Source organism: Theropithecus gelada, chromosome 3, assembly GCF_003255815.1.
Source record: "Theropithecus gelada isolate Dixy chromosome 3, Tgel_1.0, whole genome shotgun sequence".
Taxonomy (NCBI): Eukaryota; Metazoa; Chordata; class Mammalia; order Primates; family Cercopithecidae; genus Theropithecus; species Theropithecus gelada.
The window spans coordinates 111,872,656-111,899,324 of NC_037670.1; the positions used below are offsets into that span (position 1 = coordinate 111,872,656).

The following is a 26,669-nucleotide window of genomic DNA, read 5'->3' on the forward strand; positions in this document are numbered from 1 at the left end:
AAAAAAATAAGTAGCAACTATTTACATAATGTTCACATTGTATTAGGTATCAAATAATCTGGAGATGATGTGAAGTACACAGGAGGATATGTGTAGATTATTTGCAAATAGCACATTGTTTTATAAGAGACTTAAGCATTCGCGGACTGTAGTATCCAAGGGGGATCCTGGAACGAATCCCCCACACATGCTGAGGGATGACTGAAATTGGAAATGTTCAAGACTGTACAACTTTCTCCCATGCCTGTTTGTGTTGGTATAAATCATGGAACATCAAATAAGAAGACAAAATCCTCCGGATGTAAGCATCAAATACTAGTCCTCTTGCTGTTTTTAGTGAGTTGCCATGTTATTGGGGAGGACTCCAGATGAGAAATAACATTGCGATTTGTATTATCTCTGTGACAGCCTCCCAGTCTGAATTTGCCTTGGACAACAGGGATACTGTTTAATTCTGCTGCAATGTGATTAAGATCTTTTGAGTTAATGATTTCTTCATCTTTTTAGTGGGCCATGGATTTGTGAGAACACTTCTTTGGAATCAAGTAACACTAACTGTAATGCAGTAAATATTGATCAATCATGAAATACCAATATAGCTTTTAAAAAACATTATGTAGATGTAAAGTTGATACAAAGACACATGGAAAACTTTTCAACAGTATTAACTCTAAGATTAGGACAACTTTCTCTGAATCTCTCACTCCTACATATTTGACATAAGTAATGAAATGCTATGTACCAAGAACTATAGCTCAGTTAAAAATGAAGAAGGTTCAAATACAGTGTGGTGAAAATGGTGAAGTCATTTTTATTTCAGTACTTGACAAAATACCCCATAAAATTCGAAACTTCTACCATTATACAAAAATAGGTCTCTACAAGTGATATTATCTGTTTTCATCACCAGTAGAATATATTAGGCAAAACATGTAACTTCAGTAGCCTTATAAGGAAAGTGCAGGACACCTCGAGCTACACATTCAGCAGTATTGTAATGCGTAAAAGTTTAATCTTTTCACCCATTTGATAAATACACAAGGTTCATAATTTAATGTTTTAAATTAGCATTCCACAAATATACAGGTAATTCAATGATTATTGTGCATGAATACATACACAATGCTTATATATACAAATTCCAGTTTGTTTTCATGTGCTGGCAAGGGATTTGTATACAATCATAAGCTGTGTTCATATTGGTCCCATCGAATATTCACAATACAAAAGCACAAAAGAACCAATGATTTACAAAATGAAATCTGTTTAAAATCACTTCAACTAATGATGTTTCAAAGGATTATCTTCTCATGCCAGCATGAAATTGAGTAGTTGAACCTATGAGAGAAAAACAGGAAATTCAACTGATTTCAAATTACATTGCTACCTGTATCAGACCCACTAGAGTTCACACAAAGGAAATTATTATTCTCCATTTTTTTAAAAGCCCTTTTTTCCTTAAAATGTCTTCATACTTAAACTGATAAACTGGTCCTCCCTTTCCCCCCGCCCCCACCCTCCGCCGACATGGAGTCTTACTCTGTTGCCTAGGCTGGAATGCAGTGGTGTGATCTTGGTGCACTGCAACCCCCGCCTCCTGGGTTCAAGCGATTCTCCTGCCTCAGCCTCCCGAGTAGCTGGGACTATACATACGTGCCACCATGCCCAGCTATTTTTGTATTTTTAGTAGAGATGGGGTTTCACCATATTGGCCAGGCTAGTCTCGAACTGGCTGGTCTTGAACTCCTGACCTCGTGATCCGCCCGCCTCGGCCTCCCAAAGTGCTGGGATTACAGGCATGAGCCACCGTGCCCAGCCCATATACTTAAGCTGATTTTTAAGAGATTTTGAATATATATTTAAAAATCACCATGACTGACTCTATAGCAAAGTAGGTGAGACTAATGTATAGAGTTTTTTTTAAAGTGCTCTCAAAGTTGAATGTTCTATACCTCATACATTTTTGAAAAATCTTTTGGTCTTCAAAATCTGGGTTTTGTGAAATTTGGATGCTCAAAACAAAACAAGCCAAGGCAAACCAACAAGCACACTCAGCTATGATAATAAAAGTTTCCTATTACTACAAGATGCTTGGGTTTAAACAAATGCTTTCTTGAAGGAAGAGAGAAACTACTAAATGATTCAAAGTCTTTGAATCAGGAGTGAACTGAAGTGAGAAAGGGAAAAGAGGTTTTCCTTCCATGAACAGGGAATCCACCTTTATTTTAAAGTATGAATTGCTTTTTGTTTTTGAACAAAGAAAAATAAAAGAATCCTTACGAAGTATTTTAAAATGGGATAATTTTTTTGGATGATACATAAAGGCACAATATAGTAGCAGGGAAAATGGTTACATTAAGTGCTTAAAGCAAGTGCTTCCTCCTTAACTCCACCCGATTTGTATGCCTTACCACCTTTTTTTTTTCTTTGAGACAGGGTCTCACTTTGCTGCCCACGCTGGAGTGCTGTGGCACGGCCTTACCACTTTCTGCCACGCACAACTTAGGAATACGTTCTCCAGTAAGGCTCTGTAGACTCAGAGTACCTTGCACATTGGTGCTCATTGTGCATTTGTGTCATCAGTCCGCTGAATGAAGATAGTAGGAAATCATTTTTGGGAGGAGTGAGATCTGGGGTGATAAATCATATTTTCACTTAAATTATTTAAAGTCAGTTTCTCTGCTGGTTACAAGAGTTTAAGCTTTGGCTAACTTAATAGCTCATGTGCTAAACTGGAAGCTTTGATTATCCTAATGATGAGTGTGAAAGAATTTCAAAAAAAGGGGAGCTGTGGGTCTAGCACTGTGGTGCTGCCAAGATGTGGTTAAACTTAGAGCACCTGACTGTACAGTTCCAAGTCGTCTTTGCAGTGCCTCCAGCCGAGTGATATAATCTGTTAGGGCTCTGTCAGGATCGTAATTCTGAAGCTGAGAACATGCTAAAGAACCAGGAATGAAATCAGCTGGAGTGCCTGGGTACCTAAAGGATTAAAAATATGTACATGAATCAAGTTATCCAGAAATATGCATACAAGTTACCAACCTGCCTCTACTCCCTTCCCCAAAAAGGTGGGTCACTTGTACACACATAATGTATATCCCCTAAGCTTCAGCTTTGGAGTTTGGGATGAGAAAGAGACGACTCTTCAATAAATTCAAAGATGCTACTAAGTCAACATAAGAATGTCCAATACAATGCTTGTGGCAGAGGTCTCAATAAATTGGGTATGTATAAATGCATCTTGTCATGAAGATTGTTAAGCTTTTCATAATGGTCAGAGACTATCAATTTTAATCAATACTTTTCCCAATATCTAATCACAGCATATACTAAATAACACTTGGTCAGCTTTGTTTGCTATACCCTTGGAAATTAGTTACAAATTTAAACACTGGTGTTTACATTTTTACATTGAGCCTTAGATTATGTGCATTATTATTATTATTATTTTTTTGGAAACCAAGTCTTGCTTTTTGCCCAGGCTAGAGTGCAGTGGTGCAATCTTGGCTCACTGCAACCTTTGCCTCTTGAGTTCAAGCGATTCTCCTGCCTCAGCCTCCCCAGTAGCTGGGATAACAAGCACCCACCACCATGCCCGGCTAATTTTTTTGTATTTTAAGTAGAGACAGGGTTTCACCATGTTGGCCAGGCTGGGCTCGAACCAGCTGGTCTTGAACTCCTGACCTCATGATCTGCCCACCTCAGCCTCCCAAAGTGCTGGGATTACAGGTGTGAGCCACCATGCCTGGTCAGATTATGTAAATTACATATAACAAAGATGTCTGTCTCAATGCAAAGAAGTCAAAGCCCTAAAAATGTCCATTTTTCTCTGTTAAATATGAATACATTTAACAATTCCAGGCAGGTTTTCTCAAATTCTTACCTATTGTGAAATGGTAAAGGGGACCTAATATAGTCCAGATCTGATCTTGAGCGATACGTTGTGTGTCTTGGTTCTCCATATAGCTCCAGCCCACCAGAAGAATGAAAAAATGAGTCAGTCTTTTCAGCACCTAAAGTAACCCAAAATATTCCTTGTAAAGAAAAATAAAATCCCAAGCCCTTAAAAAATTTCTACAAAATAGGTATCTGCTCAAAAGACTATTATACTATATTATACCATCTCCTATTTATAGTCATTTCTTATTATTCTTGCTAAAGGAGAAACAGTGCAAACAAAAATTTGGCTTTCAAATGTTATTTTGTTTACTTTTGAATATGAGTATTTCTGATACCTGGAATTATGTCTCAAAGAAAATTATTTAATTGGCATACTTTCTTTTTTAAAGACCTTAGCTCTAAGTAGATGAGAGGTGAGGGGTGTCTGAGTATGTGTGGTTTGTGGGAAATGATGTGGATAAAAAATATTAGACTAATGTAAACATTCCATTCTATTGACTTAAAATCAAGATTTGCTAACTTTTAATAAAACACAACTTATTATGGTACAAATTTCAGCTGTTTCAGTGTAATGATATTTCAAAATACTTTGTGTAGGGTACCAAATCTATTTCCCCTCTCTCGGATGCTCAGCTCCTGGTAGAGTATGTGAAGGTGGTTTACTATGAATACACAGCACAGGGATGCTGTGTCCTCTGTACCTCTGTGTGCTCCCCAGATTCGGACCTCATCTTTATTGCCAGAAATGTTCAAGCCCTAGTTTGTTTCCACTTCTAGGTGTAGAGAGAAGGAATTTTAGCTGTTACCATTATTATACAACCTCTTGGTAAACTCAGAAACCTGTTTGAATATTGTTAAATTATGAAAACTTCATAATTATTCCATATGACTAACAGCAATCCTGTCTTGAACCAGTGCCTTAAATGCAGTTATGAAGAGTATGGGCTCTGGGGCCAGACTGCCAGTGTTTGGTCCTGATTCCATCACTTCCCTACTGGCCATTCTGGGGCAAATGACATGTGTTTTCCATGCCTCGGTTTTTCATCTAAAAGTGAGAATAGTAACAACTGTATTTCTATCACAGGATTGGGAGAATACATGAAAAGAGCACGGCCTGGTGCAGACTAAGTTCTCCATGAAAATCAGCTAGTATTACCCTCTTTAAAAAACAGTGAAGTTACCTAGTTTTGGCAGTTATAAGGGCTTTGTCTTTGGAAAACATTGTTTCCAGAATTCATTATTTGGTAAGTATTACACATGCAGTAATTCAGAGCAGCAGTCCCTAACCTTTTTGGCACCAGGGACGCATTTCATGGAAGACAATTTTTCCATGGACCCAGAGGGGCCGGAATGGTTTCTGGATGAAACTGTTCCACCCCAGATCATCAGGCATTAGTTAGATTCTCATAAGGAGCACACAACCTAGATTCCTCACATGTGCAGTTCACAATAAGGTCTGTGCTCCTGTGAGAATCTAATGCCACGGCTGATCTGCCAGGAGGTGGAGCTCGGGCAGTAGTCCCCGCCACTCACCTGCTGCTGTGCGGCCTGGTTCCTAACAGGCCACAGACAAGTATGGGTCCATAGCCTGGGGGTGGGGGACCTCTGATTTAGAGAGCCATAAACATAAGAAAATATGCTATTTTGACTTCACCTTGATTCAGTCCAAAGCCATCTCTGTTAATATTGATGGAACCAGAACCTGTGACTCGATGCCACCGTCGAACCAAAAATTTCATTCTAAAAAAGATTCCAAGATAAAATTTCACAGCACATCTATAATGTAAACAGTATGTATACTTCCTACAAAAATCACATCATACATTTAAATATAAACATAGAACATATGTCAAATTTCACGATTGCCCAATTAAACTATGTCAATGCCCATTGTGACAAAATCAACTGGAACAGAGGAATAGGGATTCAAGATCCCCTTATCCCCTTCCCAAGAGGCATTAGAGGTCTCTTATACTGTCAGCATCAGGTTCTGGCTTGAGGGATAAATGGGGTACAAGGAGATGGAAGGCAAAAGTAGATGGGAAAAGTAGACAAAGAAAGGGTGAGAAGTAATGAAAAGAGAATAGAGAATAAAGGGCAGATGAAATAAGAGAACAAAAAGACCCTTAAATTGGCAATAAGAATGTGCTGGGAATGCTGCAAGGTGGGTGAGGCTCTTGTCCCTTTGATTAGGGACAAAAAATGTTGGTTTCAAAAGGAATGGGAGTGTTAGCTTCATGAACCAGGTGCAGCAAGTTACCACCTGCCCCATTATGGCCCAAGGAACTTTTGGAGCACCAGTTTCGATTTATTTTGAATCCGTTCCAAGGCTCCGTCTTAGGAGGGTCAAAATATGATAAACATAATCTTGGATAAGAAAAAGCAGGGCAGAGTGAAGTTTGTCAATAACAACTTCTACATTGCTTTCATGAAGCCTCTCTAGATCCCTCTAATCAAAATTACTAGCTAACTCCTGTGACCTCCCATTTATTTATTATATTCTAAGTTCTGTGCATATTAGTCTTCCCCACTAGAAAGTGAGCTGCCTTTAGGTATTTAGGCAGGAATTATATATTTTTTCATCAATGCATCTACCAGCACTTACCCTGGTTTAACTCTATACAAGGTGATGAAGGAAATGAAAGGTGAGAAAGAGTAAATGAAACCAGGAGACTACAGTATGGAATATCAGAAGCAAGGAGGGTCTGAGGCCCACACTAAGATAAAACCTGTGTTCCTGTTTCCAGAGCCAGCATGAATGAGACTGGGGAGACTGAGCTGGTTGTCCCAGCTCTATCACTACTGGCTTTGTAACCTCTCCCTGCCTCAGTTTCCTCAAGTGTGGAATGAGATTCTAGACCAGGTGATCTCAGACAGCTTCCAATTAAAAAATTGTGCCATATTTTTAAAGAAAAATAAATAAGAAAAAAAGGGTAAAACTCCTTAAAGAAGCATCAGATGTGACCTTTAAACAGAAAGAACTTTCTTTAACAGAAAGAACTTTAAAAAGCAAAATTCCTTTAAGATCTGTCTGCCTCCTAAAAGGGAGGAGGATGCATGGAGAAGCCTTGGTGTTTGTATGCATATAACCAGGTCAGAAGACTGTAGTGGGCCAGGTCCTCAAAGTAGTTTGAGTCTTGGCTGCATGTCAATCACAGACAGAATGAATACCAGCGTTCTTTGCTTGGGATTACTAGAGAAAGAACAACAAAAGCACTAGCAAAAATCCAATGCCCTAAAGGCTAACCTCTGACTTGAATGCAGTTAGGAAAGGACCTTCCATAGCTGGGCACCAAAACTGGGTTATCTTAGCAATGAAGAAAATGAATGTATGCCAGCCTAAGAAGTAATTTGTCAAGTACATTTTTAAATGTTATAATCTTTTTTTTACATGTGTGAGCTTGTTCATGGGCTTATTTAGATTTTTTTTTTTTTTTTTTGAGATGGAGTCTCCTTCTGTTGCCCAGGTTGGAGTGCAGTGGTGCGATCTTCGCTCACTGCAAGCTCCGCCTCCTGGGTTCACGCCATTCTCCTGCCTCAGCCTCCCAAGTAGCTGGGACTATAGGCGCCCGCCACCATGCCTGGCTACTTTTTTTTGTATTTTTAGTAGAGATGAGGTTTCAGCATAGCCACAATGGTCTCGATCTCCTGACCTTGTGATCCGCCTGCCTTGGCCTCCCAAAGTGCTGGAATTACAGATGTGAGCCACCACACCCGGCCTTTTTCTTTTTCTTTTTTTTGACAGAGTCTCACTCTGAGTAGCTGGGACTACAGGCACCTGCCACTACGCCCAGCTAATTTTTTGTTTTTTTAGTAGAGACAGAGTTTTATCACGTTGGCCAGGCTGGTCTTGATCTTCTGACCTTGTGATTTGCCCGCCTTGGCTTCCCAAAGTGCTGGGATTACAGGCATGAGGCACTGTGCCTGGTCCAGATTGTTTTCTAAAAGGCAACCCTGACTGGATAGGCCAGCTCTGAGTCACCAGCTTCCTGGACCTAGGAAGGCCCTTTTCATAGTCTACGCATACCCTGCCACTATTCCTGCTGAATGAAAACCTAGAAAAACAAAGCAGACATGCTTCAGTGATGGCACATACCGCCTACCATACAAATATAGATTATACCCAGAAAAGAATAGAGGGAGAATTAAAGAGAACTAATCCTTTTAGAGAGTCTATTAGTAAAATGCATTTTCCTTCAAGTTCTTCACCTGGAAATTGCAATGGATACTCTGACGGCCGACCGAAACCTGGTGAAGCCCTTTGGGCGATTGGTGATCACCTCTAGATCCGTGAAAGCTGGCTGCCCCCCCATCCGGGCAAGCAGGGCCAAAGTGGCATCTTCACATTCCTGGAACCCACCCAGTAACAGCAGCAGATATTTCTTCTGGTAAATGAGAGCCTTTCGAAAACTTTCTGCCCTCAAGTATTTGCCATAAATTCTCTATATTTAAGGAAGAGAAGAACATAAAGACATTAAGAAAACATTCAACCTGCTCTCCAGGGGAAAATAACCTAGATTTTAACAAGTAGTAGTAGTAGTAGTAGTAGTAATAGTAGTAGTAATAAAATGGCAGGTATCCTATCACTGTTTTCTACTTTATCAGCAAAGGTGAAATTTAAGATAAATTAACTAAGCTTTACACTTTTGCCTCTTTTAGTCAATGGAGTCTGAATAGTAATAGTTAGACTTCTTTTAGGATTTAGCCCTCATTATAATATTAATTGCAAATATTTTTGTCATCCCAATTTCATCTTTTTTTTTTTTTCTTTTTTTAATTGTACAGAGCTATTTTCATTAGGGTCACTAATCTATTTATTTATTTATGAGATGGAGTCTCACTCTGTCACCCACGCTAGAGTGCAGTGGCGTGATCTCGGCTCACTGCAACCTCCGTCTCCCGGGTTCAAGCAATTCTCCTACCTCAGCTTCCTAAGTAGGTGGGATTACAGGCACCCACCACCATGCCTGGCTAGTTTTTGTACTTCTAGTACAGATGGGATTTCACCATGTTGGCCAGGCTGATCTCAAACTCCTGACCTCAGTAATCCACCCACCTCGGCCTCCCAAAGTGCTGGGATTACAGGTGTGAGCCACCGTGCCTGGCCTAATCTAACTTTTTAAATGTTAATGTTTTCTATCCCTTCAGAGTCATAAACTGGAATAAATGTTCCAAAAGTTTTTATGTTTTGAATTTTATGTTGACTGATTAAGGTACTTTTAACAACATTCATTATTAGTCACTAGGGAGGCTTTCAGAGGGCTTACCATTTTACAGAGTATGATGCTCTTACATATAACATTCTTTTGGTCTATTAGGGATGAAACCAGGGAAAGTGGAACCACGAGCCCAGGATGCTGTCACTGTGACCATTAATAGAGGTTAATCTGGTCCCAGTCCTGGGCATGCCTTTCCACAAACCTCTGTGACCTGCATTCATGACAAAGACTGAATAAAGAGACCTAGAGACAAAACCTGAATACCATCTTTTTTTTTTTTTTTTTTTTTTTTGAGACGGAGTCTCACTCTGTCACCCAGGCTGGAGTGCAGTGGTGCAATCTCGGCTCACTGCAAGCTCTGCCTCCCAGGTTCATGTCATTCTCCTGCCTCAGCCTCCTGAGTAGCTGGGACTATAGGCGCCCACCACCCCACCCGGCTAATTTTTTTTGTTTTTGTATTTTTGGTAGAGACGGGGTTTCACCATGTTAGCCAGGATAGTTTTAATCTCCTGACCTCGTGATCCGTGCATCTTGGCCTCCCAAAGTGCTGAGATTACAGGCGTGAGCCACCGTGCCCGGCCCTAAATTTCTTTAGTCTATTTATTTAAGGTCAGTGAGAGATGAAAGAAGGCAAAAACATAGAACAAACTGTGATGTTTAGATGGGAGATGTCTCCTACCTTTAAAGTGACATGTTCAGAATCAGGGCTTAGAGTTTGAAGTAAAGAGTCATTTCTTAGTTCAGCTTTCAGTTTGTATACTTCAGCCTCTGCCCTTTTCAAAGATTTCTGGAGAGTCAATTTTTCTCTGTTCCATACCTCTTTTTCAGAGGCAATGATGGCTTCAATGTTGGCACCACCATTCAATGAAAACCTGGAAGACTGCAAAGACCACAGACTACTTACATGATTTTTAAGAACAAGTCTCTGAAGAAAAGTCTGAGCTAAACATATTAAAGATAGCTCAATGATGGTGCAGTCTCAACTTTCTGACCCCACCTAGACAAAGTTCAAAGCCAATCTCAATTGACATTATGCATATACACTAACTCTAAGTACATGGTCCTTTGCTAAATACATTAGTTTTACAACTAAAAGTCCTTGAGAAAGCCTGGCCACAGGGAAGGTTTAGCAGATTAGCAGAGCTTTGAACTAAAAACATTAAGAGACCTAACAGACCATTTGGGTCCAAATTTTGAGCCTGTGCCTGAAATAGTGTATTGGAGAAGTGGGAAAAAAACAAGCCAGTATGTACATAATAAGTGGATTTCTATAAAAGGCACATAAATGTGTTATCATGTATTTAACCATACAGTTGTCTTACAGGTCTTTTCTATCTTTATATTGGGTGATTATGGAAACTAGCAATTAATTTTATACCTGGTTTTAAATGGAAAAATTTTAAGTAAATTCTCAGCGTAATTTATCAGACTGAAAGACATAATTTAACAGCACCTTCTATTTGAGTCATGAACACAATGACTGATAAGTAACCGAAGAGAACAGTCAGGATTCACATGTGAACATTTTGTGTATCTGTTGTTGGTGCCTAGGTAGCAAAGTATCTGGCTTTGGAGATACATGTATCTTGGTTTGACTACGACTTCAGTTTTCTCAGGTATAAGGTGGATGTGGATTAGACATTCTTTATGTATGCAACCCAGAGTCGAGTACAGAGATGGTTTCCAATAAATAACAGTAATTATTAGTAACTTAGTAGTAATAGTAATATTATTATTGTCATCCCTATAAAATTTTCTACAGATCCTACTAAGAATCAGGTATGTGATAGTTTTACATTAACAGGATTAAAACTTGAACTAGATAGCAGAAATGATAAGCATGCACTAATTCTCATATATGGAGATGCTAAAAATGGACATACATTATCTCTACCAGCTCCTGTCTGTCGATACCACCTGATCTGCTCTTCCAGCTTCATAACCATGTTCCTTAAGTCATTCTTCTCTTCAGTCAGTTGACTGATATGCCCTGTCAGCTCAGCATTTTGTCTCAGTAGTCTTTCAGTCAAGGAGCCACAAGAAGTACTTGGGGACACCAAGCTGGGCTGGAAAAATAAAATGGTGTAAGGTCACTTAAGCACAAATGGATGTGAATAATGCATATAAAGTGTGAATAGGCACCGAGAGCAACAAAGTTCATGAATTGGTGCTTGAGTTGAGTCTTCAGTAATAGGTAGATATTTACCAGGCAGAAAAGATAAGGGCACATTAAGCAAAAGGCGCACAGGCTTGAGCGAGTGTGTATTCCTTTCGGGGTGTTGTAGGTTGCCTGTTAAGTCTAGATTGCTTTACTTTAGGAATAACAGAGCTAAATGTAGGCAATGGAGAGTCATGAAAGGCTTGATGCAAAAATACGACACAAAATTTATGTGTTGGAAAAATTCCTTTCGTAGTAATGTACAAAGCAGGGGAAATTAGGGAAGATATCTTCGTGTCAGGTAGACCTATCAGCAAGTTGTTTCAACAGCCAGGTAAGAAATGCTGAAAGCCTGAATGGAGGCAATGCCTAAGGGACAGAAAGTAAAGGGTGTGTGGGAGAGGTATGTAGAAGATAAGAGGGACAGGACTTAGTGACTATGTAGACATGCAGGGAAGGGTGAAGGAAAGTGGTCTATGGTGACTTCCAGCTTTCTAAACTGGGCGGTATCATGACTAGAAATGAGGGTCTGGAGCAGGAAGGAGAAAGGGAAGACGGTGTTCAGTTTGGAATGTGCCTGTGAGGTTCCTATAGGGTCACTATGGGGTACATTTCCCTAAGGAAAAATGTCTAGTAACTAACTGAAAATATAAGCCTGGGCCGGGCACGGTGGCTCACGCCTGTAATCCTAGCACTTTAGGAGGCCGAGGCGGGCGGATTATGAGGTCAGGAGATCGAGACCATCCTGGCTAACACAGTGAAACCCCATCTCTACTAAAGAATACAAAAAATTAGCCGGGCCTACTGGCGAGTGCCTATAGTCCCAGCTATTCGGGAGGCTGAGGCAGGAGAATGGCATGAACCCAGGAAGCAGAGGTTGCAGTGAGTTGAGATTGCGCCACTGCACTCCAGCCTGGGTGACAGAGTAAGACTCCATCTCAAAAAACAAAACAAAAAAGAAAATATAAGCCTGGAACACAGGACAGAGGTTTAGACTAGAACCACAGTCCACTAAAGATAAGCTCCATAAGGGTGAGGTTTTAGTCAGATTTGTTCACTGTATCTCCAGAACCTATCTGGCACTTATCTGGCACAGAGTAAGTGTTCAATATAAGTATTTGTTTAATAATAAGTCTAGTGAGAGCTCAGGGTGTTGGACTGTGTGAGCTTTCATAGTTATAGGTTACAGAAAAGAAGGAAGAGGGTAGGAAGAGGAACCATAAAGGTAACTGATGAAAGAAGCAGAAGAAATGTTAGAATACTGACGTGACACGCAAGGAAAGAGAAGGTCTTAAGAAAATAAAAGAGATCAAAAGTATCAAATGCTACAAAGAAGTCAAGAAAAAGACTGAAAAGATTCACCAGATTAGTCAATTGTTTAGACACTGGTAGGCGTCTAAGGGTGTTTCACGGAGTAGAGAGGATAGAAGCCAGATCACTCTTTCAGGAAGCTTGTCTCCATACGGTAAAAGGTCAACATAATTATTCAGTAACAATAATGAAAGCTAACTTCCCCCACAAGCCTTCATTATCTTCTCTTGGGGGAAAGCAAGCATTATTACTCATGTTTAAAATCAATGAAAAGATACAAATAAAACTCTATAAAGAGTATAAACAATATGCTGCAAGTTTCAAATGATTCAGTTTCTATTAAATCTTTGCTCTCAATGCTTCCGAAATAACTTTTAAAAAGTATTACCTCTTCACCTTGTTGGCCAGTTAATTTCTGTAGTTGTAAAATAATTTCATCAATATTTTCCTGAACCCAAATGAAATCTTCATCATCTGCTATTTCAAACTGTAGTCTTTAAGAAAAAGACAGAAAGTCAAAAGATACCTTCTCAATTGGGGGTGTTTACTACCACAAACATTACAGAGCAGGTGACGTTCTACTTCACCTAACACTTCTCCCTTATATACTGTGCTCTCTTCCCTGGGTCAAAGTGTTAGATAGTTATTTTCAGACATTTGAGTTCTGTTAAAGAATATCACCTCCTAATGCAAACATGCATTACCTTTAAAATTTCAATTCCCCACCCTTGGCTAGCTGTCAAAGAGGCATGGGGTCTACCCAGCCTAAGAATGCTGCTTTCCCAAAGATCAGGCAGAAAAGTCTAACCTCTTAGAGGCTTTCTGGGCTAGAACCTGTAGTTTTGAGGCTACACATTGAAGCTTTTGTCTGATCATTTCTAATTCATGATTACAGCCGGTTCCTCCTCCATTCATTTCAATCAGTTTAGCATAGTTTGATTCCTTTGTTTCTCCTTCTATTTTCTGTTGAAGAACCCAATTTCTAGTTCGATCACTGGTTAAGCTCCATGTGGCTGGCTGGCAATTTTGGACAGAATAAGAAAACAATAATTATAAGTGAAGAGCATATCACAGTCTATCTTAAGGGAACACAATTATTGTTTATATCCAATAAACGTCTATATATTTCATTTTTAGGTGATTTACAAACAGTTATTTAAGTAATTTAATCCAATATCAAAAGTTAATGACCAAAGGGCTGCAGTACTTTCCTTAAAAATATCTAAAAAGAAACTGTCAGTTTACCTCATTAAGGTTCTGATACAGAATTCTTCTACTTTCTCGTTTTTCTTCTCGTTCTAGTTCTTGCTTCTGGAATTCCTGCATGATTCCTTGTAGTCTCTGTCCTTCAAGGTCTAACTTATAAACTTGTTGTCTTTTCTCTTCCAGCTGGCGCTGAAGATCTTCCACTTTGGACTGGAGCTCATGCATTTTTTTCTGTCCCTCAGTGTTGGCCTCTTGTTCTGTCTGCAGTGTTTTCCTATGAACCTGCCTATCTTTTTCCATTTGCTGTCGTGTTTGCAAAGAATCCAGTTTATATTTTTCAGTCTCATTTAACAGTTCTACTATGCGACTGTGTTTTTCCTCTAGCTGTTTCTGCAGCTCTTTCAGTAGGTCCTCTGAGGGCAAGGATGGCCGAGACTGCCCAGTACCATCATTGCTCTGCAGCTGTGCGTGCAATTCCCGCTCCCTATCTAGGGTACTACTCATTTCCCGAATTCGAACTTTCTCAGATTCAAGAAGTACTTGAAGCTCTAAGTTTCGACCGTGTTCTTCTGACAACTGGGCATCATATAGCATTCTCTGTGATTCTATTTTTTGCTGGGATTCGTCCAGTAGTTGTTTCTGTTGTTCCAAAAGTAGATTTAGCTGAAGATTCCTTTGTTTCTGACTCTCAAGTGAAAACTTCAGATCCTGGTATGAGAAAGTCAAATTTAAGAACTTGTTAGTATTATTACAAATACTTGGCCAGGCATGGTGGCTCACGCCTGTAATCCCACCACTTTGGGGGGCCGAGGTGGGCAGATCACCTGAGGTCAAGAGTTCCAGACCAGCCTGGCCAACATGGTGAAACCCTGTCTCTACGTCTCTACTAAAAATACAAAAAATTAACTGGGTGCAGTGGCACATGCCTGTAGTCCCAGCTACTTGGGAGGCTGAGGCAGGAGAATCGCTTGAACCTGGGAGGTGGAGGTTGCAGTGAGCCTAGATTATGCCACACTGCCCTCCAGGGTAGGCAACAGAGCGAGACTTTGACTCAAAAAAACAAAACAAAACAAAAAAAACCTTTATAAGTATACAACCATGCCTTTATTAATACTATGCTGATAGTATCTGTATTAGAAAATAGAACTGATTTAGTTTATTAACTTAAATGTTCAGTAGTTAGTGCAAAATCATGAAATATAAACAAAAGAAGGGTAAAATACTTTTCTCAAAAAATCTTAACCTCACTAAGTAATGAAGCAGCATACATTTAAGTGGCTAGAAGAGCTCTGAGCCAGTGAGACAACTCCATCTCTATTAAAAGTAGATACTGCATGTACTAGTACAACCTGCCTTGAGCTGAGAGCCTTGCAAAGCAGGGGTGTGTCTCTCTGAAAGGGGCCAATGTTCACTTTAAATGTTCTTAAGCAGTGAGGGATCCAGAAAAGTATCCCTGTTCCTCTTCCCTAGGAGAAAACAGGAACCAAAACTACTTCTGTATTAAACTGACAGGACTGCCATGTTTATCTCTGTGTACCAATTCACATGACCAAAACATGTTGCAGCAGAGCAGTCTATATGCATCTTTGGATGTAGCAAAACAAACTAACAAACAAACCAATCACCATTCCATTAGCATTTCCTCATAATATTGTTTAGATAACATTATATAGTATTGAATGCCTAAGTGAACAACTTACCGCATCTTATTAAGAAGTCTAAGGTTGACATTTTAGATGGAGGAAAGTCTCAAGACTCTCTTCTATCATTCTGGATTTTCCAGAGACATTTAAAGACAAAGATAACAGTACCTCAAGTTCTTCTTTATCCCGTTCTTCACTGTGTCCCAACTTCGCTTTCTCTTTCTCCAAAGCCCATTGGAGCTCTCTTGATTTTTTCTGTTCACTTGCTAATGTGTCGTTAAGCAAATGTACTTCATCTGTCTTATCTTTAACTTCCAACCTAAGTCAGAAAGACAAATGAACTTCCATAAAGCTATGTTGATGAAGCATATAATGAGAGAGAGAAAAACAGCTTCCACTGATAAGCTGAGGCATATAATATGCTAGCTAAGAGGAAAATATAAACTATTAAAGATTCTTGACTGGGGTTCACTTCAAATTAACTCTTTCTCTTTTTGTTGTTTTGTTTTGAGACTGAGTCTTGCTCCATCGCCAGGATGGAGTGCAGTAGTGTCATCTTGGCTCACTGCAACCTCCACCTCCCGGGTTAAACCAATTTTCCTCCTTCAGCCTCCCAAGTAGCTGGGACTACAGGCGCACACCACCATGCCCAGCTAATTTTTGTATTTTCAGTAGAGATGGAGTTTCATCATGTTGGCCAGGATGGTCTCAATCTCTTGACCTCATGATCTGCCTGCCTGGGCCTCTCAAAGTGCTGGATTTACAGGCGTGAGCCACCGCGTCTGGCCCTGTTTTTTTTTTTTTAAAGACAGAGTTTCCCTCTTGTCACCCAGGATGGCGTGCAATGGCGCAATCTTGACTCACTGCAACCTCCGCCTCCTGGGTTCAAGCGGTCCTCCTTCCTCACCCTCCCAAGTAGCTGGGATTACAGATGTACGACAGCATACCCGGTTAATTTTTTGTATTTTTAGTAGAGACGGGGCTTCACTATGTTGGCCAGGCTGGTCTCAAATTCCTGACCTCAGGTGATCCACCCGCCTCGGCCTCCCAAAGTACTGGGATTACAGGCATTAGTCACCACACCTGGCTTCAAATTAACTGTTTCTAGTACTACAATTATTAGTTATTAATTATCAATGCAAACAACTATGCAATTTATTGTTACAAAATAGTATTAATAAAAATTTTGGCTGGGCATGGCAGCTCACACCTGTAATCCCTGCACTTTGGGAGGCTGAGGTGGGTGGGTTACCTGAGGTCAGGAGTTCGAGACCAGCTTGGCCAACATGGTGAAACTCAATTTCTACTGAAAATACAAAAATTAGCTGGGCATACTGGTGGGTGCCTATAATCCCAGCCACTCAGGAGGCTGAGGCAGGAGAATCGCTTGAACCCAGGTGGTGGAACTTGCAGTGAGCTGGAATCACACCATTGCACTCCAGTCTGGGCGACAGAGTGAGACTCCGTCTCAAGACAATTAAATAAATAAAAAATAGAATAAATAAATAAAAAGTAAATAAATTTTTTGTCTTTTACTGAACATGGTAATCACCATGTCTATTTGTGTGTGAAGCTAATGTTCAATATAAAAACGACTAGTTATAATGTGTCTTTGGCAACAGAATATCGCAGTATTTGTATCAACAAATATATTCTTTTAACAAGCACTGTCTCTTCAAATATTTTGCATATTTCAGCTCACTCAATCATGAATTCTACTGCATTCATAAATATCACTTCAAATTGGCTGATGGTAAAATAAAGGTCAAAGTCAAAATATATCTCATACAAGTCTCACACAGAACTGAAGTCACAGTAGAGAATATGTTATAAGTTCATCATTTGGAAAAATTTAGTTTTTTTTCTATTATAGTTTTTCCTTGAAAAAAACAGTTGCATGCTATTTAAACATCATGCATGTTATATTGCATGGTATTTAAATATCATGTGTGTTATATATTTGCACAGTGTTTATGACAAATTACTCCCATTCCTTGTAACATGTTTATAATAAGGAAGCCTGGCACACCTGAAAGCCTCCAATTCCTTTAGGTGTTTATGCTGTGCCTTGAGTGTTGTTTCTAGTTCCAGTTTAGTTTGTGCAAGCTCACTTCTCAGTTCAGCCACCACCATTTTCTCAGAACTCAGCTGCTCCTGCAGTTCCGTTGCTCTGTCTTTCATACTGCTGAGCTCCACTTGCATCTCCAGCATTTGAGACTGCTTCTGCTGTATATTATATTCCAAGAGTTCTACACAGAACATGATTAATATTTAAAACATAATCAAGCAACTCATATTTGGTTTATAAATATTTGTTGATAAGAACTGATTTGCAGTTTAGGAGATTACTTCAAAGGAAACATGAAAAATTATAATCCCAAGAGTTGGTAATGCAGTACAGGCATGGTGGCTCATACCTGTAATCCCAGCACTTTGTGAGGCTGAGGTGGGAGGGAGGACTGCTTAAGGCCAGGAGTTCAAGACCAGCCTGGGCAACATGGTGAAATTCTGTCTCTACTAAAAATACAAAAATCAGCTGGGTGTGCTGGCATGTGCCTGTAGTCCCATCTACTCAGAAGGCTGAGGTGGGAGGACTGCTTGAGCTCAGGAGGTGGAGGTTGCAAGGAGCTGAGACCATGCCACTGTACTCCAGCCTCAGTGACAGAGTGAGACCCTGTCTCAAAAAAACAAACAAAAAGAGTTGGTAATATATAAAAATAAATTTCAGGCATGTTTTCCTCACAGTGCTATTGGCCAAGATTTCAGAACTATAAATACATAAGGATAAAAGTTTAACACATTAATGGATGCAAGATTTAAAATTTAAAAAAAACTTTAAATGGAACTCATATTTGTACATTCAGAATTTCAACAACGTACTTTAAAAAATTCCAAAGATTTTTTGATACCCACACAAAGTACTTGCCACACAAAGTACTTGCAGGAATTTCCCAAGTAACTGACTACAATGATGAGCACTGCTTATTTCTTTTGTTCAGCACCCCTTTGCAGAGAGTCCCTCGGAACTTTAATATGACTCTTTTCCCAGAAGTGGGAAATCCAAACCCCACTTTGGATACTGTCCTTTTATCCATGAAAGGCCAACCAAACTCTTGCTACATGTTTGCTACAATAAAAACAAACTGAAAAATTTAAATCCCTCAGCATGTTAAATGAAAAAAAAAAAAAAAGGCATGTTATAAAATATGTATCAGGATTCCTTTTTTATGAAAAATATAAACTTATGTACACAGGCACACTGAAAAGGTCTGGAGACATATTTACCCAGCTGTTAGGTAGTCATTATAGGATTTAGGTGATTCAAGGAATGATTTTCACTCTATTCTTTTCTGTATTCCACCATAAATATGTAATACTATACTACTCTAATAAGAAAAGGATTTTTAACTTAAAAAATACTATCAAAGTTCAACAATTCACATTACAATTCATATTAGTGATGTTAGGAGACAGAAATAACATTAGCTTTAGATGATAATCAATCATGTTTAATTAAGGCTTCTAAAAACTTTAGAGGTTAAGGATTTACATAAATGTGAATCTGTGACATTAATTAAGCTTTCAATGGTGTTCTATTTAACCTAAGTAAAACAATATTAATTTATCTCTAAAAGGCATCTTCAATTAAGCCTACATTTAAAGTGATATGTTTATCTCATTATGACTCTTTTTTCTGAAGTAATTTTAACTTGCTTTCGTTTTTTTTTCCTTCTTAAACTCAGTGATAAGAATGCTTCAGCTTTTATTTTTTTGAGACACTCTTGCCCTGTAGCCCAGGCTGGAGTGCAGTGGTGCAATCCCGACTCACTGCAACCTCCACCTCCCAGGTTCAAACGATTCTCCTGCCTCAACCTCCCCAGTAGCTGGGCTTACAGGCACCCACCACCATGCCCAGCTAATTTTTGTATTTTCAGTAGAGACAGGGTTTCACCATGTTGGACAGGCTGGTCTCGAACTCCTGACCTGGTGATCCTTCCGCCTTGGCTTCCCAAAGTGCTGGGAGTACAGGCGTGAACCACTGTGCCCAGCCTGCTTCAGCTTTTTAATGACCAATGTGAGACCATGCTGTGACTTTCAAAATTTCCAAAAGGATACATGTTTCTACCAGTACATGAAACAAAATTGCTGAACACACAGCCATGTGTCCTCAGTGGAGATGATGAAAATTAGATTTCACTTTACTTTCTAATGATTTCCATCTGTAGCTCAATTTAAAAGATCAGATACTCTTATCAAAAAGTACCTAAACGAGCATATCACAAAAATAAAAATCAAACTAGCCAATTACCATATGAAAAAGGACTAAACACTTCAGAAATTAGAGAACAGCCAATTAAAACCACAATAAAAATCCACTGCACACCCAGCAGATTGGCAACAGTAGTCTGACTATACCAGCTGTTGGCAAAGATGTGAAGCAACGTAACTCTCATATACTGCTAGTAAGTGTATAAACTAATATGACCATGAAGGAAAATCGTTTGAAGTTATCTAAGATAGGCATTCCATGACCCAGCAATTCTACTCTTAGTTATATACTGAGAAGAAGAATGCACATATGTAGCAGAAACACTATACAACAATGTTTATAATAGCATTGATAGCTAAATAGCTAAAAAGTAGAAACAATCCAAATGCTCATATTAATAGAATGGATATATAAATTTTGGAATATCTATACAGGGAATTCTTTTTTTTTTTTTTTTTGAGACGGAGTCTTGCTCTGTCACCCAGGCTGGAGTGCAGTGGAGTGATTGCAGCTCACTGCAACCTCCACTTTCTGGGTTCAAGCAATTCTCTGCCTCAGCCTCCTGAGTGACTGGTATTACAGGCGCCTGCCACCATGCCTGGCTACTTTTTGTATTTTTAGTAGAGATGGGGTTTCACCACCTTGGCCAGGCAGGTCTTGAACTCCTGACCTCATGATCCACCCATGTCGGCCTCCCAAAGTGCTGGGATTACAGGTGTGAGCCACTGCACCTGGCCCTACACAGGGTTACAGAGTTATGGAGTAACAAGGATGAATGAACTAGAGATAAATGCAGTAACTTGGAAGAATGTTCTACTACTAATTTGGAAGAATGCAGTAACTTGAAAAATGCAGTAACTTGGAGGAATGTTGGAAGAATGTTACAGAGAGGTGAAAGAAACAAGATAAAAAACACATACAGATTGATAAAGTTCAAGAACAGGAAAAACTTGAAACTTATATGTTTTAGGAATATATAAATAGGTAGTAAAACTAAAGAAAAATCAGAACTATGATTACCTCTAAGTTACTCAGAGGAGCATATGCTTGGGAGAAGGGGCTTTCAGGATACTGGTCATATTCATATGGGTGATGTTTCCATAGATACTCATTTAATAATGTGTCATAATGCATATTTGCAATTTGTAATTTTCTGTATGTTATGGCTCACAATTTTTTAAAAAGGATTAAAAAAGAATTAGTTATATGCATGGTGGATTTTCCTCGAAAGAGTATTTTCTGTTTTATGACTGGAAAGACTCTTTTCTTAACATACAGCTCTAAAATAAAGAAAAAGAATGAACCCAATGGGCTTAACCTGATTAGGGGAATAGCAGTTTATTTTAAAGTCAACATAGCTGTCTACAACCAATTAGATCCTAGAGTAATTAATATAGATTGTATCCTTAACATTATGAGAATGAGAAGAAAATGTGACTGAGAAAATATGTTTTAACTTAATAATAATAAGAAAGAAAACAAAGTGAAATCTTTTCACCTATTTATGTAACCATATGAGCTTGTCATACAACATACCTTGGCTTGATTTCTCATTCTCTTGTTCTCTTTTCAGAGTAATTTTCCTGCCATTCATTTGTGCATGCAGTGCCTGAATTTCAGATAACAAACTCCTTCTATCTGCTTTCTGCAGGTATTCCATAGCTGCTTGATATTCAACACCCTGTAACAAAGGAAGGTAAACATCAAGTGACGAGAGATGTAAAGGCAATACAATTAACAACCAAGAAATCTGAAGAAGAATGAATGGAACACACATACTAAAATTTTCTTTTTAAAAAATTTTTCTTATTTTTCCTTTCCAAAATGTATGAGGATATGCTGCAGACAAATGCTCCTTTACCTCTAAATACGAGACTGTATTTCCTTAAAACAAGAACATTCTTTACATACATAACTACAATTAGCGAAAGTAGAATTAACATTACTACAATACTATTATGTGATGTACAGAGCCCATTCAAATTTTGTGAAATGTGCTTCACAGCAAAAAGAAAAAAAGTGATATTCCTAAGTCTTTGTCTTTCATGACTTTGAATTTTTGAAGACTACAGGCTATTTTGTTGTACGTTCCTCAATTTTAAAACACTTTTTATTTTGATTAATTTAAGCTAAAGTTCCCATGTATCTGTTAGCCAGCTTTTCCCAGTGATACCATCTTGCATTACCATAGTATATTATCAAAACCAGGAAAATGGTATTAGTACAATACTTATTCAGATTTCATTACTGTTCACATGCAGTCATTAATTTTCCTGGTGTGTAATTCTACAAAATTTGATCACAGGTACAGACAGGTTCGTGTAACCACCACTACCATCAGAATACCAACTGTTTTATCACCACAAAGAAAGCCCTCTATAGTCATACTCTCTCCCTAACCCTAACCCCTGTCAACCACTGATCTTTATTACTATAATTTTGTCATTTTAAGAGCATTATATAGCATACAAGTGGTTGCAGGCATAAATAGTTTGTTTCTTTTTAATTGCTGAGTAGTATTTCATTGTATGGATGTACCACAGTTTGTCCATCCATTCTTCTGTCAAAGGACATTTAGGATGTTTCCAGTTTTTGGCTATTGCCCTCCCATTTTACAATCCTACCAGCAATGTATAAGACAGTTTCTTTTCTTCCCTACCAGTACTTGGTGTCACTATTTTTTATTTTGATAGATGTAGTGTTCTCAATTTGTTTTGGTCTGATATTTCCCCAAGAGTGGACTATGAATATTCATTTGACAAAAATACTGTGAAAGTGGCACTGTGCCCTTCGTATTAGGAACTGTATGATGTCTATTCCGTTACTGGTAATAGTCATTCTGATCACTTGGTTAAGGTGGTATCTGCAAGGTTTCTCCACTGCAAAGTTACTGGTTTTCCCTGGTAATTAAAGAATATTTTCTGGGGATTTACTTTGAGATTATATAAATACAGTTTCTTATCAAACCTTTTCACAATAATTTTAGCACCCATTGCAAACTATTACTTGAATAGTGTTTAATAAAGAGTGATTTAATAATATAGTGTTTAATAAAGGGTAATTTCCTTTCATTGTTCCTTCTACATTTACTAGCTGTCATTCCATGGTAATACTATTTATTTATTTATATATTTATATATTTATTTATTTATATCAGTATGGTCTCATGAGTTCTTATTTCACTCTTTGGCTTATAATTTGTTACTATCATTTAGTATAATATTTAAATTTTTCTAGAATTTGGCCAGTTGGAGCTCCTTCAAGCTGGCTTCTGTGACCTTTCGACATGTTCTCTTTATTCTTTGAACAATTCCTTACTTGCCAGCAAAACAAGATGTTCCAGGCTCACCTTGTACTTTCCCTGATCCATCCCTAAAATCACCAGTTCTGCAGGAAGTCCTAGTTTTTTTCAGTGGAGAATATATTACAAAACAAGATCTGGGTGTTAAGTATTATAGTAGATTTTTAACTATTGATTTGATTCTGTTACTAGTAATAGGTCTTTGGAGGTTTTCTGTTTCTTAATGAAAGAGTTTTCATAAGTGATTTTTTTTTTTTAGGAAATCTGTCCATTTCACCCAGGTGTTTGTTTATTCTCATGAAATTATTCATAACATTCTATCATTTTTATATCTCAACTATATCTTCAGTTCATTCCTAACTTTAAAAATGTGTGCTTTATCATTTTGCTTAACCAATTCTTCAGAAAAGTTCAAATGTCCAACTTTTAACATTTTATCTTATTGTAACAATGTATCTATTGATGTCTTTTTCTTCATTAAAGGGAATCCTCATTATTCTGATTCCATATTTGCAGATTTGCCTTCTCACTAAAATTTATTTGTAACTCCCAAATTCATTGTTGTGTTGCTTTCATGGTCTTTCACAGAAATGCATAGAGCAGCAGAAAATTTAAATGGTCCAATGTGGATGTCCCCAGCTAAAGTCAAATGCCCTTGTTACAGAGTATTTAGTGATGTTTCAAATTTTTGTGCTTTTTATTTGTGATTTCACTGTTTAGAATGGCCCCCAAAAGTAATGCTGAAGTGCTTTATGGTGTTCCTAAGTACGAGAAGGCTGTGATGTGCCTTAAGGAGAAAATATATGTGTCAGACAAGTTTTTTTCAGGCATGAGTTATAGTGCTGTTGGTGGTGTTTAAGGTTAATCAATCAATAATATACAATAAATAAGATGTCTTAAAATAGAATCACATATAGACAAAGTTATGTACTGATTGATGAAAATGTTGTGACCAAAGGCTTACAGGAACCTAACCTTGTATTTCCCTTAGAAGCAATGACTGTTCAATGTTCAGAGCAACTTTATAGAACATAACCAGTGCAAATAATGAGAATTTACTCTCTCAAATTAGTTTGGGATTATTTTGTTGCTCTTTTACTAATTTCCTAGGTTAGAAAATCAGCTCTTTAACTTTCAGTCTTTCTTACTTTCTAACATGTTAAAACAGTTACAATAATTTTTAAAAAAATATTCATAGTGGATCCTATTAAAATCTTAACCTTCATACTTAAATTAAGACTCTAAAATTAATAGTCATTTCCTTATTTCTATTAAAGTGTTGTTTAAAATGAAGTTTCATTATACCTGTTCTTGTATTCTCTGTTCCAAACAGTTTAGTAAGCCAACTGCATCTGTAGTACCTAGAGCTGTCAGCTCCGTCCGAAATGCTGCTAGTAAAACACTACGCTCTTCTAAGAAAACTTGTTGAAGGGCAAGCAGTAGTTCACCTCGCCAGTCTGAGAAGCTCTCATGAGATTGAGAACTATCATAAACCTAGCAAAGTACATATAACCAAAGTTAGTTTTCAAATAAGCATATTTTAAAAACATTCTATAAATATTAATCTACAAAGAAAAATAATTAAAAGTCTAGGAGCATGTGTACTTCTTCTCTTTTTTTTTTCTTTTTGAGACAGAGTCTCACTCTGTTGCTCAGGCTGGAGGCTCACTGCAACCTCCACCTCCCAGATTTAAGTGATTCTCCTGCCTCAGTCTCCCGAGTAGCTGGGATTACAGGCACCCACCACCACGCCTGGCTAATTTTTGTATTTTCAGTAGAGATGGGTTTCAACACGTTAGCCAGGCTGGTCTTGAACTCCTGACCTCAAGTGATCCGCCCACCTCGGCCTCCCAAAGTGCTGGGATTACAGGCGTGAGGCACTGTTCCTGGCAGAGTTTCAAGTGTGAAAATATATATAGTTATTCATGCAAAAATATGTATAAAAGATAATTTATAATGTATTATTATTGTTAAAATAATACATAAAACGATTTAGATGCGTAGTATTCTTTGGGTACCTCAGCTTCTCTTTGCAGTTGCATTTTGGTAATTAAATCCTTTAGAGATGAGATTGTACTGAGGTAAGCTTTTCTCTCTTCTAGCCAAGATTCTGAAATCTGCTGAATAGAATGGTCCTCTCCATCATTATAGGGAGACTCAGTGAGAGAAAGCACCTGCATGCCTTCATTATGGACAGCTCTCAGTAATCCCTAGAAACCAAAACCCAAAAGCCAGAATTATGACAACTTCTTCACAGACTGAAAAATTAGACATACAAAGAGAAATAAATTTTAAGCAAGATAGCTTGCAGAGAGAAAACTCCAGCTCAACATTACTGAATGCCTTCTTCCTGTGGAGAGGTAAGCCAACTCCAGCAGATGGCCTATGACTTTCCATAGCTCTCATCTCTAAGTTCCTTCTGTTTGGCTAATGTACTCTTCCTAGGTTTACTGATAAGCCACTGATTTGACCAAAATAAATACATGGGATATAACTTCTACTCTTTAAGACTACTTTAAAAATTCTGGCAAACGAAAACATCAGGAATAAGAATTATTAAGAAAAAAGTCTTCATACATATCATCATTAAATCTCTTACTTTATTATCTGTGAAATATGGAAATAAAATAGATCTCTCAGGTTCCTTCTAGCTATGCAATTCTCTCTTCAGAAACGATCCCACCACATAACTTCTAATGAAGTGCTATGTTCAACATAGAAACAACACTGGCTGAGTTAATAAAAGGTATCTATCTTTTAGTACCTTTATTTTCTTTGGGAAGGAATCTGTTGCACTTTCACTTTCTTCTCCTCGGCCTTCTGATGCTGTGTCAAATCCTTGACTGTGTGTAAGATAAATTCCCTGACCCCAGTCTGATCCAGAATCTAAAATAATGAAAATCATTTGCTGTTTAAAAAAAAAAAAAAATCAACCCCCATGTCCCCAAAAAACCAATATTTCTTAAACAAATACTACAAACATTACAGATATTTATAAAACTTACCACTGGAGCATATTTCTCTAGTCTGGTAAGCATCAGAATGTGTTAACTCAGGAATTGCGGGTCCCTAATTAGAGAAAACAAAAAAAAATACATATATTTTTTGATTTAATAAAAATAGAATACGCTGAATTATTTTGCTGGTTTCTCATGCTGTAATCAAATCTGTCACACCTTTCATAATAAATGAAACTATTCATGGTTTTTTAAAACAAGTCTGTTTCTTCATGAATATTACCATAAGAAGAGATATTCGTGAATTAAGGAATGATAACATGTTCCAAGTCCATAAAGGAACATCATATATTATTTAACTCTACACAATGGAAAGATTTAAAAAATTTTAAAACTAAAACCTCTTTAAATTTAAAAAAGTTCAAAACTATTAAAATTGTGATAGTATCGTAAGGAAGAGACTGTCCTAAGTTTTCTCATTTTCTTTTAAAAGCACACAATGTTGGAACCAAAGCAAATGCCCATCAGTGATAAACTAGATAAAGAAAATGTAGCACATATACACCATGGAATACTACGCAGCCATAAAAAAGGATGAGTTCATGTCATTTGCAGGGACATGGATGAAGCTGGAAACCATCATTCTCAGCAGACTAACACAAGAACAGAAAACCAAACACCACATGTTCTCACTCATAAGTGGG

General features: G+C 38.0%; 1 protein-coding gene across 2 annotated transcripts in view; it reads right to left on the bottom strand.

Annotated features, from left to right (window-relative positions):
* Positions 1 to 786: 786 nt before the first annotated feature.
* AKAP9 (A-kinase anchoring protein 9) overlaps positions 787 to 26,669 on the bottom strand; it is a 170,994-nt gene continuing 145,111 nt past the window's right edge. For both annotated transcript variants that reach the window (XM_025378114.1, XM_025378113.1), the window contains exons 34-50: positions 26,014 to 26,077; positions 25,773 to 25,894; positions 25,027 to 25,218; positions 24,314 to 24,502; positions 21,244 to 21,388; positions 17,467 to 17,686; positions 15,606 to 15,756; positions 13,834 to 14,502; positions 13,397 to 13,605; positions 12,977 to 13,082; positions 11,003 to 11,185; positions 9,799 to 9,999; positions 8,110 to 8,342; positions 5,555 to 5,640; positions 3,884 to 4,013; positions 2,840 to 2,979; positions 787 to 1,338 (exon numbers count right to left, since the gene is read on the bottom strand). In XM_025378114.1, the coding sequence (XP_025233899.1) occupies positions 1,301 to 1,338; positions 2,840 to 2,979; positions 3,884 to 4,013; positions 5,555 to 5,640; positions 8,110 to 8,342; positions 9,799 to 9,999; positions 11,003 to 11,185; positions 12,977 to 13,082; positions 13,397 to 13,605; positions 13,834 to 14,502; positions 15,606 to 15,756; positions 17,467 to 17,686; positions 21,244 to 21,388; positions 24,314 to 24,502; positions 25,027 to 25,218; positions 25,773 to 25,894; positions 26,014 to 26,077 (3,078 nt within the window). In that variant the 3' untranslated portion in view covers positions 787 to 1,300. The remainder of the gene's footprint in view (positions 1,339 to 2,839; positions 2,980 to 3,883; positions 4,014 to 5,554; positions 5,641 to 8,109; positions 8,343 to 9,798; positions 10,000 to 11,002; positions 11,186 to 12,976; positions 13,083 to 13,396; positions 13,606 to 13,833; positions 14,503 to 15,605; positions 15,757 to 17,466; positions 17,687 to 21,243; positions 21,389 to 24,313; positions 24,503 to 25,026; positions 25,219 to 25,772; positions 25,895 to 26,013; positions 26,078 to 26,669) is intronic.